A 19,392-nucleotide genomic window follows, 5' to 3' on the forward strand; every position below is an offset into this window, starting at 1 on the left:
TCCCAACTGTTTCAGTTTGTAAACAAGGGCCTCATGATTAACACGGTCAAAGGCAGCGCTAAAATCAAGGCCAATCATACGAACTTCCTGACCACAATCAAGGGATTTCTGTACAGCATTGGAGATTGTAAGAAGGGCATCACATGCTCCAAGGCCTTTACGAAAACCAAATTGCAAACTAGGGAGTAGATGATTACTTTCAACAAACCTATTAAGACTTTTTGCCAGAAGACGTTCAAAAATTTTAGATAATATGGGAGTTATGGAAATTGGGCGGTAATCAGTGGGACTTGAGCTACCACAAACACATTTACATAGAGGAGTAACATTACCAATTCTCCAACAAGTGCTAAAAGCTCCTCTTCTTGCTAACTTGCGCAAAATAACAGATAACTTTGGAGCTAAGAAATCTGCAGTCTTTATAAAAAAACAAAGGAAAAATACCATTTGGGTCTACACCTCCATAAGCATCAAGGTCCATCAACAGAGCTTTAATCTCACAAGATCGAAAAGCTAAATTAGTTAGTTTAGCCTCAGGAAAACAGGAATGAGGAAGTTCAAGTTTTTCATTACTCTGTTTACTGTCAAAAACATCAGCCAAAAGGGTTACCTTTTCCTTTGGACAGTGAGTGACGAGCCATCTGGTTTAAGTAAAGGTGGAACTGTTGCATCTACACCAAAGAGTGCAGATTTAAGGGTAGACCACCATTTATGTTCCTGAGTTGTACCAGAAAGTGTTTCTTTTATGGTTAAATTGTACTCCTTTTCAGTTGAAGCATAAACTCTCTGAGCAAAAGCTCGAAGCTGAGTATAGTTGTTCCTGGTCAAATCTGATCTGTTACCCTTCCAAAGGTGATAGGCCTCCTGTTTCTCCAAATAAGCACATCTACAATCATCATTGAACTACGGTTTGTCCTTCACTCGGTACCTTAGCACACGAGAAGGGATACGCCTATCAATTATGTTGACTATATTCTCATTCAAAGGGACAACAGGATCTACACTATTATATAATTGTGACCAATTCAAGCACAAAAGATCATGCAAAATCCCATTCCAGTCTGCTTGGGATTTCGTATAGATTTTACAAGAATATGAGATATCAGGGACAGGCTGCTCAGTCTTCACTACTAATGAAATCAAGGCATGATCAGATGTCCCGACTGGAGAACCAACCTTACTAGTTATAGCGCCAGGGGAGTCAGTGTATACGAGGTCCAAGCAATTACCAGACCTGTGAGTAGCTTCATTTATGATTTGCTCACAGCCTGATTCGGAGGCAAAGTCTAAAGCCCTTAAGCCATGGCGATCGGTAGGAGAGATAGAACTTAACCACTCCCTTTGGTGAGCATTAAAATCACCAACAAAGACAAAAGAAGCCTTTCTATCATCTTCTCGTATCTTAGCCATAATGGTAAGAAGACAATCGAAGATAGAATCATCCATGTCTTGATTCCGGTAGATCGAACACAAATAAAAGTTGTTATTCCTGCCACAAACTTTTATTACGTGAATCTCATGACATCCACATTGATAGCAGGACTTATGAGAAGCAGGGTACTCAGTCCTAATATACACCGCCATTCCCCTAGCCCTAGGGATGGTATCACATTTCAACATTATTGGCTTTTTAAAACCAGTTATAAGGAGCTCAGATGAGTGCCTCATATTAGAAACCAAAGTTTCTGAGCACAAAAGAATATCATACTGTCTGGACGCAACTGTAAGGTCTTGGATATTTGCATGAAGACCACGAATATTGCAATACAGAAGACGACATTGACGAAATCTAGGACGTACTGGTCCCGGATTTCGCTCAATGTCTCCAGACAGCATAAGAATTAATAGAAATAAAAAAGACACATCAGACTTAAAAACTAGATTAACAAGAATTATAACAAAAACAATATGTACAGAATTATAAATGAAGTGATTGATGATACCCATAGACTATAGTAAAAAGTCGGAAAAACTGGTCAACATGGAGGAGCCGATACACCATGCAAGGCTGAATACCCTCCAGGATAGCCACTTCAACTGAAGGGAGGACAGTAAGGATGGTTTTGAGAAGAAAAAGAGTCAGAAAAGGAAAAGACAACCTCTTGATAAACCACCAGGCACCCATGGCCCTTCTATTAAGCCTGCCCAACACCATTTCAAAAAAACAAGAGGAAGAAAAAAAAAATATGAGTGTGTGCCCGAGTGTACCCTCAAGCAAGAGAACTCTAACCCAAGACAGTGGAAGACCATGGTACAGAGGCTATGGCACTACCCAAGACTAGAGAACAATGGTTTAATTTTGGAGTGTCCTTCTCCTAGAAGAGCTGCTTACCATAGCTAAAGAGTCTCTTCTACCCTTACCAAGAGGAAAGTACACTGAACAAATTGCAGTACAGTAATTAACCCCTTGGGTGAAGAAGTGTTAAGTATCTCATTGTTGTCAGGTGTATGAGGAAAGATGAGAATATGTAAAGAATAGGCCAGACAATTCTGTGTAAGTGTAGGCAAAGAAAAAATAAGCCGTGACCAGAGAGAGGGATCCAATGCATTACTGTCTGGCCAGTCAAAGGATCCAATACCTCTCTAGTGGTAGTATCTCAACGGGCGGCTGGTGCCTTGGCCAACCTACTACCTATGATGGTAGTAGACTAAGTGAATACAATTTAGTTTGTTATTTTTAGTGGTACTCAACCCCACATAGGCATTGATTAACATGCAAATAAAGAGTCTTAGAGTTACAGTCTCTTTTTCATGCTGTTGGGAAAGTGATAACAGTTTATTTTAGGAATTCCCAACCTTATCTTACATCCAAAAGCAGGGATGTAGAAATTGGAGAATCTTATATTTACTCTTTTTATATATACAAATAAAAAACTTCTGGGAACAAGAGAAAGAAGTAAGTTTGTTACCCCAATGTGTTTTGGGAAAGTTTAACTACATACCGGTTTAACTTGGCAGTTGGAATCAGATTCTTTCCAACTATTAATTTCTTCATCCCTTCTTGTGTCAAGAATGGTACAGTTGGTTTCGAAAGCCGAATGGGGACGTATTTGTAACAAGAATCAACAATAAGATAGATACCCTTTGCTCTCTGACACCAGATCCCAGGGCATGAGCATTGGATGTTATATTGCAAAATTGGTTAGATCAGGATATGTTTGTATTCCCTCCCACAGCCTTGAATTGATTGAATTGAACAGTTATCAACAAGATGTGGGTAGTCCCCTTTAGGCTTCAAATAACTTAGTTTCTTAAGCGTAGGCTGATGCTGGTTGCTGTACCAAAAGATTAACACTCATAAATATCTTCCCAAGCAAATGGTACCTCATGTCTCGCATCCAAACCCCAAAGGACTTCACCTAGCATGGTGGAGACTCATCATATTTGTACCAGTGGCAAAATGATTGATTTTATCAATCAAGAAGTATAGATAGGTCTTAGATTAGGTTCTGATCCGTATTAAATTGGAATTGCGTACCTCTGATGTTAATGGAAAAGTTGTTCAAAATCTTCATAATTAAGAAGTTCCTTGAAAGTGATCAGATTAGACGGTATTTACATATACTGTATTCTGTTTTCTAATGAGCCAAGTACTGTATATGAACCTTCAACATATTGATATAGAGAAGTTATTAGCCATTTCCCTTTTGTTGTTGGCATTAGATATGACATGAAATTGAGTGAATTACCTGTCATAAAACAGAAACTGGGTTGGTGTCGAAGGTAAAGAAATGTTTTGCTACCTCCACATTAATACGTCAATGTAAAGGACTTTCCTAGTCCTGAAAGTGAACGGGGAAAAGCGGATCCTGAAGCAGCAACAACAAAAAAAGGTGTGATTCAGAATTAATATCATGAAATATTTAACCTAACGTATCGCCTGAATCAAATTTGAGATGGTGGGAACCTTAATATAACGCATATATAAGTATGGAAAAGGGGGAATATAGATTCTGCTTATTTCCGTGAATCTTATTTTTGAGGGATAGGCTTAGTAACACACTTCCCACGCAGAGGATTGATGATACTGTACTGTACACACAAACATGCCATTGGTAAGAATATTTAGACTAAAGAGATTAATAACTTTATTTGCAATTGGGTTGAATTACTGTATACTGTATGGAAAAGTAGAGTTAAAAGTGAAATCTTAGAGTTCTATGATTTTCTTTCTTATCTGATTTATAATATCAACTGTGGTAATAAGTATGGTGTGCTTTTGTGTACAGTATCACTTTACCTCCATGTGAGAACTGTGTGATTCGATCTATCGTTCGAAAGGAAATTTCACGAAATAAGCAGTCTTCTTCTTCTTCTTCTTCTTCTTCTTCTTTTTTTTATTATTATTATTATTATTATTATTATCTAAATTCATACGTTCCTAAACTCCTAGATTTGATTCAATTGATACATTTAGTTGAATATTTTGCGACGTCAATTCTGAATTGCACAATCTCTTGGTGATTCTTCTGAAACCTGTTTTCTCCACATATCTCTCAGGACTTTGTAGGTTAGCAGTGGTAAAACCGTCTCACATAGGAGTTAAATAGTAGCGAGAAAGAAAAATTTTACATTACAGTATTTTTATTCAAGGTAGGGAAATTGGCACTTTGGGATTACGTAATAACCTATATCATTAGTTTAGAAATCATATTTTTAAGTTCTGACAACCAATTTAAAACTTCTAGGTAAACGGGATGCCGGGGAACTACCCGATCTACGCCAGACTCTGAAACGCAAGTTAGACTCCTCTGTTGATAGAAGTACAAACAGACCTGAAGGAAGCAAAAAAGAGGAGAAATCTCAAAGAAAGGAGAGAGACGAAGACAAGGATTCTAAGAGTCACTTGAGTGAGGAGAGCAGTAGAAAGAAAAGACATGGTAAGTACAAGATAAATTTGCTGTACTGCACAATATTTTTGACATTTTTGAAAGTAAGAGAGTAACCAAAACTATTTGGTGTGTATGTTAGTTGGATAATGTTTCCTTTTAGAAGTAATTTTCTCTCTTCACTTTATGATGAAGGTCATGACCAATACATTACTCTTTGTTTTTCACATATGTTTGAGCCTACTTTTCTACCAGTCTAAGACTAGTTTCTTAATCTAAATTTGTCAGTTTTAAGACTAGTTTTATTCTATTTTAGATGGAGTCATTACCTAAGTTTATCAGTTTCAAGACTTGGTTTATTCTATTTGTATGGAGCCACCATCTAAGTTTGTCAGTTCTAAGACTATGTTTATTCCATTTGTATGGAGTCCTTATCTAAGTTTGTCAGTTTTAAGATGAGTTTTATTCTTATTTTTATGAAGTCATAACCCAAATTTGTCTGTTTTAAGCTCTTTTTTTTATTCAATTTGTAAAGAATCACTAAGTTTGTCAATACTGTACTAAAAAAATTAGAATGATGTTAATTACTGGAGAACTTATGTTGTTTCTTTTATCTAGATGGAAAACCAATCATGGTAACGGTGCGTTCAGGAGAAGACCGGAAGGTTACCTCGGGAAAACCTACTGATAAACGAGGTTAGTATTTCATTCTTATATCTGTCAGTTGACTATTGTCATTAAAGGTTTAAAGGCCGTTCGTGAATGGCAGAGGCAAGAGATAGTGACATTGCCCTATCAAGGCAATGCCCTAGAAACTACCATACTGTATATACATATAAGTTTCCAAGCTGCTCTCTACCCAAGCTAGGACAAAGGTGAATCAGGTAATGGCTGCTGATGACTCAGCAGATAGACCTATAGGCTCCCCCCCCCCCATCTTTAACTCTCAAGGAGGGTGAGGTTGCAGCAACCATAATAACTAGAGAGTTTGAGTGGAACACTCACTCTCTCTCTCTCTCTCTCTCTCTCTCTCTCTCTCTCTCTCTCTCTCTCTCTCTCTCTCTCTCTCTCTCTCTCTCTCATTACAAATTTATATTTGGTTTGTGTTTTTAACATTTCACTTTGTTTTGCTGCCCCATACTAATTTATGGTGCTTAGCACTCCAAAACTCTTTTTCTTTTCCCTGCAATGTAATCTTAGATCTCCCTTCTCTTTGCTAGTTAATTCAGCATTTGTTCCGTAACTGGAATACAAACCTACGCTAATTATTTAGGGGTATTACTTTCTGCGAAGCTGACATGACGAGCCATTAAAATTTTAGCGAGGGTTAACTACCCACACCGCTAGTTAGCAGAGGGTAGGGGGGTTAGCTTGCTACCACTCCCACTCACACACCAGTGATTTAGCTCACTTTACTTTTGGCTCGGATGGAGAGCGGTTGTATTCGCTCTTCCTCCTCGCCTATTCAGGACTGCTATTAATTTTTGTCTGTTAACTTACTTTTTCTTATATGTGTATATACAGTGGTACCTCTACATACGAATTTAATCCGTTCCACAACCGACTTCGGATGTAGAAAATGTTCGGATGTAGAAACGAATTTTCCCATAAGAATACATTGAAATAGGATTAATCCGTGGTTGAGCCCAAAAACTTATGATAACTCCTTGATAAATTACTACACATAATTACACATGACAATATGCACTCTAAATTAGATAATAGACATGTAAAAAAGAATAATTATCAAGAAATAATAAATAAGAAATGGGTTTTTAGCGTCACTTTACCTTAGAAAGTCCAGCGCAGGTGTTGGTCTTGCTACGCAGAGAGGAGACGGACGGGCGGCGAGGAGGTAGAGAGGTTGACTACGATAAACGTACACTACTGTAACTTATTCTAACTTACACTAAGTGAACTTTAACCTAACTTAGCTTATTTATTTTTTTTATTTTTATATTTATATTTTTTTTTTACATTTTCTTTTTTTCTTTTTCATGATTAATTTTAATCACTTTCACTCTACACTTAAAATTGATTGAATTTTTTTTCTTCAATCTTTGCCGTTTTCTTTGTTTCACTTTTTTTCGCTTCACTCTTTGCCGTTTTCTTTGAACCACTTCCTTCCTCTTCATCACGAGTTCACTTCGTAGTTTTTTTTAAAGAAGCTATCGATAGGAAGTTGCTTGGTACGGCTTTTCAGAATGTTTCGAAAATAAGTTAGGGAAACATCATCAAACTGCGCAACTACACGACAAACCTGCAATTTCTTTGGATGGTATTTGTCGATGAAGTCGACCACGTCTTGATATTTTCCTAACACCTCTTTTATTTGCGCCGAACCTAACACATGTTCTACCTCCTCGATCCCTTCCTTGTCATCACTCATGTGCTCAAACATAGCATGGAGTTCCTTGAGCTCCTCTGTCGTAAGTTCGTCGTGATGTTCTTTTGCAAGTTCACTCACACTCAAAACGTGATTTATGTTTTTAGAGTCCTCTCTCTCTCTCTCTCTCTCTCTCTCTCTCTCTCTCTCTCTCTCTCTCTCTCTCTCTCTCTCTCTCTCTCTCTCTCTCTGTGTGTGGGGGGGGGTGGGGGCAGCTTCTACTCCCCCAAAGAGGAAGAGATGAGTGTCGAACGTGGTAACTTCTCCGAGGGCAAAGCTGACTCCTCGTAAGTCCTTGAGGATGGCCTCGTCACCCCCCCCCCCCCCCCCAGCTTTCACTCCCTCCCCTTCGGACAGGAACGTGAGTTGAGGCGTTCCCCCATCGCACCAATGAGAGAAGCCCCACCTCGCGCTGGAAAGTCTTCTCGGGTAGGGGTGGAGAAGAGCCTCCCATCATCGTTGTTGGAGTCTTGCATCCCTCCCAGGAGGGAGTCGAAGGACTCTAAGACAGTGCCGAAGTCATCTTCAAGGCTTAGACCAGAGCCAGCCAAGCATTCGGAAAACGTCCACGAGTCCCCCCAAGAAGAGCCTTTGGGGACAGGAGATTTCGCTGCTAGCCCTTCAGGAGGAGAGCTGCAGGAGTCAGAGCATGCGTTCTGACAGGTTCTGACCCTTATGAGGAATCTCTATGGGTTTGCGGATCCTGAGATTCCCCCTCGTGAGGGCAAAGACACCGTCATGGACCGAGTCATTGGGACTCAAAAACCCTCGAAGGCCAGTGCGGTTTTGCCCTGGTCTCAAGGGGTTAAGAGTGCCAGAGACAAGGTTGAAGCCCAGCTCTCCAAGCTTGCCTCCAGCCGATCCAGCGCCGGCAACAAACTCATCCCACCTCCTCGTGTCCAACAGAGGAGGTACTTTGACATCGTTGAGGAGACTTGTTTAGCTCTTCCCCTACACCACTCTTTGGAAGAACTTACCAGGGGAGTCCCTCTAGAGAGAGACTCCAACCAGCAGGTCTCGTTCTCGGGGACGGAGATCCTTAACCAGAAGAAGGTAGCGAAGTGTGCCATGCAGGCAACTTAGTAGCTGGATATCTGGCTAGGGTCCCTAGGCATCTTGCTACATTCTGAGGACTTGTCCAGAGAAAGTACCAGGAAGGCCATGGAGACCTTTTTACTCTCGGGCACTCGCATGATCGAGTTTCTAGCCTACCAAGTCTCGAACTTATGGGCTAATACCGTCTTGAAACGTCGAGATGCGGTGTCTGAGAGATTCCACCAAAAGGTCCCCAATACCGAGATCAGCAGGCTCAGACATTCTTCCGTTATGGGGAAGAACTTGTTCGAGCCTAAGGATGGGGAGCAGGCGGCTGAGAGGTGGAGGAAGTCCAACCAGGACTCTCTCCTACATAGGGCTCTAACATCGAAGATCTATAAACCTCCAGCACCCCAGCAACCACGTCCTACCAAGACCACGAAACCGGCAGCTGCAGCGAAGACGACGGTGTCTAAGCCCTTTCCTGTCAAGGACAAGAAAGGCAAAAAGTCCTCCAGGGGAGGAAAGAATCCTAGAGGGAGCGGCCGAGGCCGCAAACGCTAGGATTGGCAGTCCCCCTGCATGTCCACCAGTGGGGGGATGCCTACAAAGTTGCGTGAACAGGTGGCAGCAACTCGGGGCCGATTCCTGGACGATTTCCATAATCAGTCAAGGATATCGCGTCCCGTTCACAACATCTCTACCTCCCCTGACAGCGGATCCAGTGTCGTTGAGCTCCCTTGCCATGGGATCGGCAAGGGGGCAAGCCCTTCAGGCAGAAGTCGAGACCATTTTTGAAGAAGGGCGCTCTCCAAGAGGTACTCGACGGGTCCCCAGGCTTCTTCAGTCGACTTTACTGTATCTTGTAAAGAAGGCGTCTGGAGGCTGGATACAAGTCATCGAACTCTCAGCTCTGAACAGGTTTGTCAAGCAAACTCCATTCAGCATAGAGACTGCAGACACGGTCAGACTTGCAGTGAGACCGCAAGACTTCATGTGTACACTGGACCTGAAGGACGCGTACTTCCAGATCCCAGTCCATCCGTCTTCAAGGAAGTACTTAAGATTCAGCCTAGACAACAAGGTGTACCAGTTCAAGGTGCTGTGTTCCGGTATCTCCACAGCACCACAGGTTTTCACCAGTGTTCACCCTAATATCGTCGTGGGCACACAGGATCAGCATCCGTCTCCTCCGTTATCTGGACGACTGGCTGATCCTAGCAGACTCGGAGTCGACCCTTCTTCGACACCGAGACAAACTTCTGGGACTTTGCCAAGATCTGGGGATCATGGTAAATCTCGAGAAGTCCTCTCTGCTTCCCACTCAGAGACTGGTATATCTAGGCATGATCATAGACACCAATCTCCACAAAGCCTTCCCATCAGACGACAGGATAGCAAGGCTGAGGAAGGTCGCAAGTCCTTTCCTCAGACGAGAAGAGCTTCCAGCCCAATCGTGGTTACGTCTCCTCGGTCACCTCTCATCCTTGGCTCGTCTAGTTCCCAATGGTCGCCTCAGGATGAGATCCCTCCAATGGCAACTCAAGTCTCGGTGGAAATAGGGTTACGATTCCCCAGACGTCATGATCCCTATGGGGCTTGCGGATTAGACGGACCTTCAGTGGTGGGTGACAGACGAGAACCTACGAAGAGGAGTGGATCTTCTCGTCCTCCCCCCGGATTTTATGCTGTTTTCGGACGCCTCAAAGCAAGGGTGGGGGGCCCACGTTCATCAACACAGGACCTCAGGCCTGTGGTCAGAATCAGTAAAGTGCCTCCATATAAATCTTATGGAAAGTTCCAGCAATACCTGGTGGGTCACTCTGTGTTGGTGATGAGCGACAACACCACAGTAGTGGCTTAAATCAACAAGCAAGGAGGTACCTTTTCAAAGCAGCTACAGTATCCCATCTCGCAGTAGAGATACTGAGATGGACCGAAGCCCACTCGATTCCACTGTCAGTACGCTTCATTTCAGGCAAGAGGAATGTGCTCGCCGACATTCTGAGCAGAGCGTCTCAGATAATGTGTACCGAGTGGTCTTTGGATCATCTAGTAGCCAACAAAGTCCTGATTTTGTGGGGTTCCCCGACTGGATCTGTTCGCTACAGCGCTGAACTTCAAGCTTCCGCTGTACTGCTCCCCAGTCCCGGATCCCTAGGCGCTCTGGCAAGATGCCTTCCAACAACGGTGGGACAACATCGACGTATACGCCTTTCCCCCCGTTCTGTCTGATGAGGAGGGTGCTCAACAAGACCAGAATATCGGTCAATCTTTCGATGACCCTTATAGCTCTGCTATGGCATCATGCGGAATGGTTTCCAGACCTTCTGCAACTCCTAACTGAACTTCCGAGAGAAATTCCTCCGCGACACGAGCTACTCAAACAACCACACTCCAACATCTTCCACAAAGCCATAGCTTCGCTACGACTTCACGCCTGGAGACTATGCAGCATCTCCTCGCTGAGAGAGGATTTTTGCAACAAGTTCCGGTCAGGATGTCTGGACACCTGCGAAGGTCATCCGCATCTGTCTACCAGGCAAAGTGGGGAGTCTTCTGTGGTTGGTGTTGTGGAAGGGGTATCTCTCCACTCGATGCCACTATTCCAGCAATAGCGGAGTTCTTCGTGTATTTGCGGGAAGAAATGTGCCTTTCAGTCTCGGTGGTGAAAGGCTATCGCTCAGCCTCAAGTCTAGCCTTCAGGCTCAAAGGAGTGGACATTTCTTCCTCGCTGGAACTTCCTCTACTCATACAAAGTTATGAACTTACCTGCCCTCAGTCGGAAGTGAGACCTCCTCCATGGAACGTGGTTCGAGTTCTCAGGTCTCTTAAGAGACCTCCCTACGAACCATTACGCCAGGCTTCAGATCGCCACCTAACTTGGAAGACGTGTTCCTACTAGCTTTGGCCTCGGCCAAGCGAGTCAGTGAACTTCATGGTCTCTCTTATGACATCGCCCATTCAAGGGGATGGGGGAAGGTAACGTTCAAATTCGTCCCTGAGTTTATTGCTAAGACTCAGAAGTCGACTCTTTCTTGTGGGAAAGGCGTCTGGAGGCTGGAGACCAGTCATCGACCTCTCGACACTGAACGGGTTTGTCAAGCAGACTCTGTTCAGTATGGAGACGGCAGACACGGTCAGACTTGCAGTGAGACCACGAGACTTCATGTGCTCACTGGATCTGAAGGACGCGTACTTCCAGATCCCAATCCATCCGTCTTCAAGGAAGTACTGTACCTGAGATTTTGCGTAGACAACAAGATCTACCAGTTCAAGGTGCTGTGTTTCGGTCTCTCCACAGCGCCTCAGGTGTTCACCAGAGTCTTCACCATCATCTCTTCGTGGGCTCACAGGATCGGCATCCGTCTCCTTCGTTACCTGGACGACTGGCTGATCCTGGCAGACTCGGAGGCATCCCTTCTTCGCCACCGAGACAAGCTCCTCGAAGTTTGCCAAGATCTGGGGATCGTGGTAAACCTCGAGAAGTCCTCTCTGCAGCCCTCTCAGAAACTGGTATATCTAGGCATGATCATAGACACCAATCTCCACAAAGCCTTCCCATCAGACGAAAAGATAGCAAGGCTGAGGAAGGTTGCGAAACCTTTCCTCAATCGAGAAGAACTCCCAGCCCAATTGTGGCTTCGTCTCCTCGGCCACCTCTCCTCTCTGACCCGTCTCGTCCCCAACAGTCTCCTCAGGATGAGATCCCTTCAATGGCGACTGAAGTCTCGGTGGAGTCAAGGACTCGACTCCCCGGACATCCTGATCCCCATGGGATCTGTGGAACGAGCGGACCTCAGGTGATGGGTGGCAGACGAGAGCCTGCGAAAGGGAGTGGATCTTCTTGTCTTTACCCCAGATTTGATGCTGTTTTCGGACTCGTCAAACAAGGGGTGGGGTGCCCACGTTCTGAACCACAGGGCCTCAGGCCTGTGGTCAGAATCAGAAAAGTACTTTCACATAAACCTGCTAGAGATGAAGGCCGTTTTCCTGGCCCTTCAAAAGTTCCACCAAGTCCTGGCGGGTCACTCTGTGGTGGTGATGAGCGACAACACCACGGTGGTGGCTTACATCAACAAGCAGGGAGGTACCTTTTTGGAACAGCTGTCCCATCTTGCAGTAGAGATCCTGAGATGGTCCGAAGTCCACTCGATATCACTTGCGGCTCGCTTCATTCCAGGCAAGAGGAATGTGCTCGCCGACAGTCTGAGCAGAGCGACCCAGATAGTGAGTACCGAGTGGTCTTTGGATCCTCGGATAGCCAACAAATTCCTGACTTTGTGAGGTTCCCCGACTGTGGACCTGTTCGCTACAGCGTTGAACACCAAGCTTCCGCTGTACTGCTCCCCAGTCCCGGACCCCAAGGCCCTCTGGCAAGATGCCTTCCAACAACGGTGGGACAACTTCGACGTATACGCCTTTCCCCCGTTCTGTCTGATGAGGAGGGTGCTCAACAAGACCAGAATATCGGTCAATCTTTCGATGACCCTTATAGCTCCGCTATGGCATCATGCGGAATGGTTTCCAGACCTTCTGCAACTCCTAACTGAACTTCCGAGAGAACTTCCTCCGCGACACGAGTTACTCAAACAACCACACTCCAACATCTTCCACAAAGCCGTAGCTTCGCTTCGACTTCACGCCTGGAGACTATCCAGCATCTTCTCAAAGAGAGAGGATTTTCGCAACAAGTTGCGGAAAGGATGTCTGGCCACCTGCGTAGGTCATCCACAGGAGTCTACCGGGCGAAGTGGCGAGTTTTCTGTGGTTGGTGCCGTGGAAGGGGTATCTCTCCCCTCGATGCCACTTTACCAGCAATAGCGGAGTTCCTTGTGTATCTGCGGGAAGAAATGCGCCTTTCAGTCTCGGCAGTGAAAGGCTATCGCTCAGCCTTAAGTCTTGCCTTCAGGCTCAAAGGAATGGACATTTCCTCCTCGCTGGAACTGTCTCTTCTCATACGGAGTTACGAACTTACCTGTCCTCAGTCGGAAGTGAGACCTCCTCCTTGGAACGTGGTTCGGGTCCTCAGGTCTCTTAAGAGGCCTCCCTATGAACCATTACGCCAGGCTTCTGATTGCCACCTTACCTGGAAGACGGTGTTCCTGCTAGCTTTAGCCTCGGCCAAGCGAATCAGCGAACTGCATGGTCTCTCCTACGACGTCGCCCATTCAAGGGGATGGGGGGAGGTAACGTTCGGCTTCGTCCCTGAGTTTGTTGCTAAGACTCAGAACCCGGGAGTGCCGGACCCTAGGTTCGACTCTTTCCAGGTCTCGAGTCTTCGTTCTGTAACAGATGACCCAGACCACCTCCTACTGTGCCCAGTCAGGAGTCTGAGGTTGTATCTTAAAAGAACAGCTGCAGTCCGCCCCCAGGTGCGAGCTCTGTTTGTTAGCACTGGGGAAACGAAGAAGAGGGTCACCAGAAATACCATCTCGGCCTGGATCCGCAAGGTGATCCACCTGGCCTTGAGTTCTGACCCTCCTCCGTCACGGCGCCCTAGGGCGCATGATGTCAGGGGCGTAGCTACGTCCCTGGACTTCAAGAAGAACTTTTCGGTGACGCAGGTCCTGCAAGCTGGGGTGTGGAAGCGTCAGACCACCTTCACGGCCCACTACCTGCAAGACGTGACACACAGAAGGCTCGATACGTTTTCTATCGGCCCTGTGGTGGCTGCACAACAGCTGGTCTAACCTCAGGCTCCTAACTGGACAAGTAGCAGAGGGTTGAGAGCATTGTTACCCGGTTTTAGTCTGTGTGAATGAAAAGATCTGTCTGGCCCTTTTCTTTTCTTCATCCTCTCCTCCCTTGGAGAAAAACAGCATCCTGGGTCCTTTGCACAGCTGACCTCGAACTTCTGCAGGTAAGCCATGCTTCCTTGTGTTCCTAGTATTAAGTTGTAATACTGTCATGTCCCCATACCCTGACAAGGTGGTATTGGGTAAGTCCTAGCCTAGTTTACCTTCTAAAGAACTCCAGGTCAACTTCCTAGGACATGTCACTGCTCACCTTCACACACGACTTACATAGGCCGCAGCAGCCCCTCAGCTGTCTGCGAGGCGCAGGGGCCCCAACCCTTGAGTTGCTTTATGAACTCGGGTTCGGGGCCCCCGGGCAAGCCAAAGCCAGTATGGCAGGGGACTTCCCTCCCTTCCTAAGGGTTAAGTCACCCCATGTAAATAGCGTGGTTTGTATTCAGTTACGGAACAAATGACAAATTCGTAGATAATTTGTATTTTTCCTAACGATACAAACCTTAGCTATTTACAGTTATGTGCCCGCCAGCCCTGTCCCCCTGTCCTACCTCTAAGTAAAGTGAATCAATCACCGGTGTGTGTGAGGGGGGAGGGGTAGCTAGCTACCCCTCCCTACCCCCCGCTAACTAGCGGTGGGGTAGGAAACCCTTGTTAAAACTTTATGGCTCGTCATCGGCTGTCGCCAAAGTAATTACCCCATGTAAATAGCTAAGGTTTGTATCGTCAGGAAAAATACAAATTATCTACGAATTTGTCATGTTAAGGTATGTATCGTTAGGAAAAATAAAAATTATCTACAAATATGTCGTTTATTCCGGCGTAGATACAAACCTTCCGCTATTTATAGGGTATACTTTCGGCGTAGCTGAAAGACGAGCCATGATAATTTTAGTGAGGGATAACTACCCCATCTGCTATGTAGCGGGTGGGGTAGACTGGCCATCCCGCTCACTCACGCCTCTCAACTGAGTAAGCTCTTTACTTCATGGCTCGGTAAAGGACAGACATGCTGCCGTTTTCTCCTGCAAAGACTTGCCTTGATTGTTTCTCTGTCATTTTTTCTTTTTTTCTTGTGTGTGTTTTCATTTATCTTATACGTATATATCCGTGTATATATGTATAAATGGAAATATACGTTTATGTTTTAAATATTAAACTTAGCCGGTTAATATATAAATAGCTGACGTCTCCGACGGTCGACAGATTCCAAAATCTCGCGAGCGATCGCCATGAAGGCTGCCGGGTGTGCCCACCAGCGCCGACTATCGGCCAGATACCGCATATACTTCTCAATCAAACCAGTTCTTCTCTGTCGGTGTTAAAGACAACACTGGTTCCACTCGCGCTTGACCTCGAGTTTTCTACCGATTGGTGAAGTACTTGATTTTGGTTTTATTGCTTTCGCCGTGTTGGATTATTCAATACTATCTTCAAAAGAAATGCTTTTGAAAGGAGAGGAAAAGTTTTTGCCCTTGCTTTTTTAATCTCGCTCTGGTTTTTCCATAGAGAAAAGATGGCCGACCCTTCCCTCAGTGTACGGAAGTGTGTTAAAGGCTTTTAGTAATTATTTTATCACTTTATAAATTATTGTTGATATTTATAGATTTACCTCTATATATTTTATATCTCACCCGCCTTTATTAGGCCTCTTCGATTAGCTCTCCATTTATACTAAACACCGAGATAAATTTTATGTTTTTGTTTATAAGCGGCCTTTACCTATTCTTTGTAGGCGGTCCTAACTTGGAAAACGAAGTTAAACAACGTTGAGCCCATTCAACTTTTATTTTTGTTTAGATAAAAACAGTTGCTCTGTAAGAGTGATGAGATGAATATTTTTAGAAAATATTTTATGAAATTTATTCTTTGAATAGTCTTCGTGCTGTTTTTCAAAGATGAACTAACGTTTGGTTTATTTATGCTACGCAGTTTGCGCTCTATCGTTACGATAGAGAAAGAGAGAATCACGGTTTCACTTTGCAGAAAGAGTAAATCGATTTTGACGTTTTGTTCATTCTTCTTTCAAACGGAAGTTTTTTAGATACTAATTTAAAGGAACATGTTAATTTTCAATTTCTTAGTCCTTTCAGTTTTTTCCTTTAGTCAAATAACCTGTTATTGACGAAGAGTGAGTGAGCCATTCTCTTGTGAGTGACAAGAGAGAGAGAGAGAGAGAGAAAGAGAGAACGATCCGATCTTTATTCTCGTCCCAAGTCTTTGTATAAGGAGTTAGGGAGCGACTAACGTTGTTCTCGATTCAGATTTTTACTCTCGTCCCAAGTCTCTGTACGGGGAGAGAGGATAAAACGTTTTAGTTTTTATTCTCATCCCAAGGCACTGTACGGTGAGAGATTGAAAACGTAGTCCTTAGTGAACTAGTTTTTAGTCTCATCCCCAGTCACTGATCTTTTTAACTTTATATATTTCCGTTTTATTCGATATATATGTATATGTTTATTGATTTTTGCATGTGTTTCATTTTGTACTAATGTGCTTACATTATACGACTTATTTCGCAATTCTAACCTTTTGATTTAAGGGAGAATTGCGTGCTTCAGGTAGAAATCAGCTTTATTCATGTCTAATGTGAAATGATTAAAAAATGCGATATCAGTGAAGAAAGTGCAAAAAACATGTTCTATGTTGCGGAGTGTTCGTTTGTTCGTGCTTGTCGCTTGCCTAGTCCGTGACCTCTTTCAGGCTCCCCTGCACCAGGGAGAAGGAATGTCGTAGGACCTAAGGGAGTGAGAAGTGTAAACCAACGAACAGACGTTCCCTGCCATAAGACAGGAGAGACGAAGTTTCTCCTCGTCTTCCGATGATTCGTCTCTTTAAAAGCCTGGGCGTAAGGTTTCGAGACGGTTGAAACGTTTATTAGTTCCTTCAGAATAAGTTCAACGTCCTAGCTGTAGTCATCATGAGAGTCCCGTTCATAGCGATGACGTTCATGTACAGACGCTTCTGCCTCAGACTCGACGTGACGTTGAGCGGTAGACACCGTAGACACAACGTGACGTCGAGTGTCAGTCACCGTAGTCACGATATAGCATCGATCAGCAGTCACCGCTGTTACTACGTGATGTTTGAACGTCAGCCACCACAGTCACAGGTTGATCCGAAGTTAAGTGTTTTGCAAGATATGCTGTTAAAGCTTTCTTCTTTAATAGAAGCTTACGATCCTGTTCCTGTGCGAAAGGATCCTTTGCTTTTTGTACGTCACGGTTCTGGGATACGTGATTCAGGTCTTCAACCTTCTAAACGAGCTTTGTTACGCCACACTGACGTTATCTCTAGTGACAGCTTTGTTGTTAAACGAGATGCGGAGCATAAATCTCGATGTAACTTTGATCGCTTTGAACGTCAGCCACCGCAGTCACAGCGTGACGTTGAGCTGCAGACACCGCAGACACGACGTGACGTTGAGCGGTAGACACCGTAGACACGACGTGACGTTGAGCGGTAGACACCGTAGACATGACGTGACGTCAAGGGTCAGTCATCGTAGTCACGATATAGCATCGAACAGCAGTCACCGCTGTTACTACGGGTCGTTTGAACGTCAGTTACTTCTGTCACGACGTGTAGTAGAATAACATTCTTTGCAGTCACAACGTGACATCGACCCTCCAACTTTAACTTCTGTTCCTATACAAGTTGATGTAGCCTGTCAGGCTTTGCCTTCACGTCATTCTGAATATAAATCTTCTCGCAAGACTTTAGATTTATCAGATGATGTGCCTTCTGAAGAAGTTGATGACCCCCTTTCAACTAATGTACCTTTTGGGAGTCATTCAGAAGAGGAGTATCCTAGGGTGGTCCAACAATCCCTTGTTTTATAATTATGAATTTCTTTAGTGAAATTTTGTCCTACTCGTATTGTAACGGCTGCTCCGCCGTCTGAGTTTACTCTTGGCATGACTTTTTTCGACTCCTACATTTACGAAGTCAGTTCTCTCTTGTTCTTCCAAGAGAGCCATGCTCTTACTGGGAGACTGGTTGGAATCCAGGAGAAGTTTAGGAAAGTCTGCTTTTGCTTTTCCTCCTTCTTAATTAGCTTCTCGCTCGAGCGTCTGGTGTGACACAGGAGAAGTTCTCAGTTGGGGAGTACCTGCCTCTACCCAGGGAGACTTCTTAAGCCTAGTGGACTCTCCTCGTCGAGCCATGAGACGCTCCAAGATTTTATGGTCTGCTTCAGAGCTAGACCATCTCCTGTTAGGAGTTTTTTCGAGCGTTTGAAGTATTTATTTGTTGGATTGGTCCCTGGGAGCCTTAAGTAAGGTCTCTCCAGCTGTCAATGTATTGCTGTACAATTATGTCATGCATGAACAAGGCTATCAGGGATGGCTCCAATGATCTGGCAGCCACGTTCACTGCAGGAGTACTTAAGATGTAAGTGCGCTCAATGTGTTCATTGTCAAGACAAAGTTCACGATGAAGACTACCAAATCTGTCTTGGCAGCAGTAAGGGAAGGCGACTGGATGGTCTCTCTCGACCTTCAGGATGCATACTTCCACATCCCGATTCATCCAAACTTTCAACAACATCTGAGGTTTGTGGACGGGAAAGTAGTGTACCAATTTCGAGCACTGTGCTTCGGCCTCATTCCTGTTCCTCTTGTTTTTACAAGGCTCTTGCAAAATGTAGCAAGCTTTCTACATTTTTTGAGGTTCAGAGCCTCCCTTTATTTTGACGACTGGCTAATCAGGGCGTCGTCATTAAATCGCTGTCTGGAGAGCCTCTAATGGACATTAGACCTAACCAAGGAGCTAGGTCCCATAGTGAACGTAGAGAAGTCGTAACTTACAGTACTCCATCCCACACTATTCTTTATTTGGGAATGGAGATACAGCGTCGAATTTTTCGGGCCTTTTCGTCTCCCACAAGAATGGAACAAGCTCTGTTAAAAGTCTGTCACTTGCAAGAGAAAAACAGTTGCTCTGTAAGAGTTTGAACGAGCCTCGTGGGAACTCTTTTATCGCTGGAGTAGTTTATCTCTCTGGGGAGACTCAACCTTTGCCCTCTCCAATTTCACTTAAACCATTGGAACAAGGAGAAGGGCTTAGAGAGTATCTCTTTCCCAATCTCCAACTCAGTCTAGACATGTCTGACTTGGTGGGACAGCAACATCAGACTTCGAGAAGGTCTTTTTCTTGCGATCAAGAACCCAAACCATGTGTTGTATTCAGATGCATCGGATTTGGGTTAGGGAGCTCCATTGGACAGTCTGAAATGCTCGGGTCTTTGGTCCACGGATCAGAAGGAACTCCATTTAAGGCAAGTAACATCTCTCTTTTGACGAGATTTGTGCAAGGAGAAATGAATGTCTTGGCGGACTGCCTCAGCAGAAGAGGACAAGTCATCTCCATGGAGTGGACGTTGCACAAG

At 44.5% G+C, this 19,392-nt stretch overlaps 1 protein-coding gene across 1 annotated transcript in view; it reads left to right on the plus strand.

Moving 5' to 3' along the window:
* LOC137654760 (serine/arginine repetitive matrix protein 2-like) overlaps positions 1 to 19,392 on the plus strand; it is a 119,520-nt gene that overhangs the window by 47,232 nt on the left and 52,896 nt on the right. Inside the window, exons 4-5 of the mRNA XM_068388695.1 lie at positions 4,689 to 4,880; positions 5,448 to 5,525. Of these exons, the coding sequence (XP_068244796.1) occupies positions 4,689 to 4,880; positions 5,448 to 5,525 (270 nt within the window). The remainder of the gene's footprint in view (positions 1 to 4,688; positions 4,881 to 5,447; positions 5,526 to 19,392) is intronic.

This window comes from Palaemon carinicauda, chromosome 15 (assembly GCF_036898095.1).
Source record: "Palaemon carinicauda isolate YSFRI2023 chromosome 15, ASM3689809v2, whole genome shotgun sequence".
In the NCBI taxonomy this organism is placed as follows: domain Eukaryota; kingdom Metazoa; phylum Arthropoda; class Malacostraca; order Decapoda; family Palaemonidae; genus Palaemon; species Palaemon carinicauda.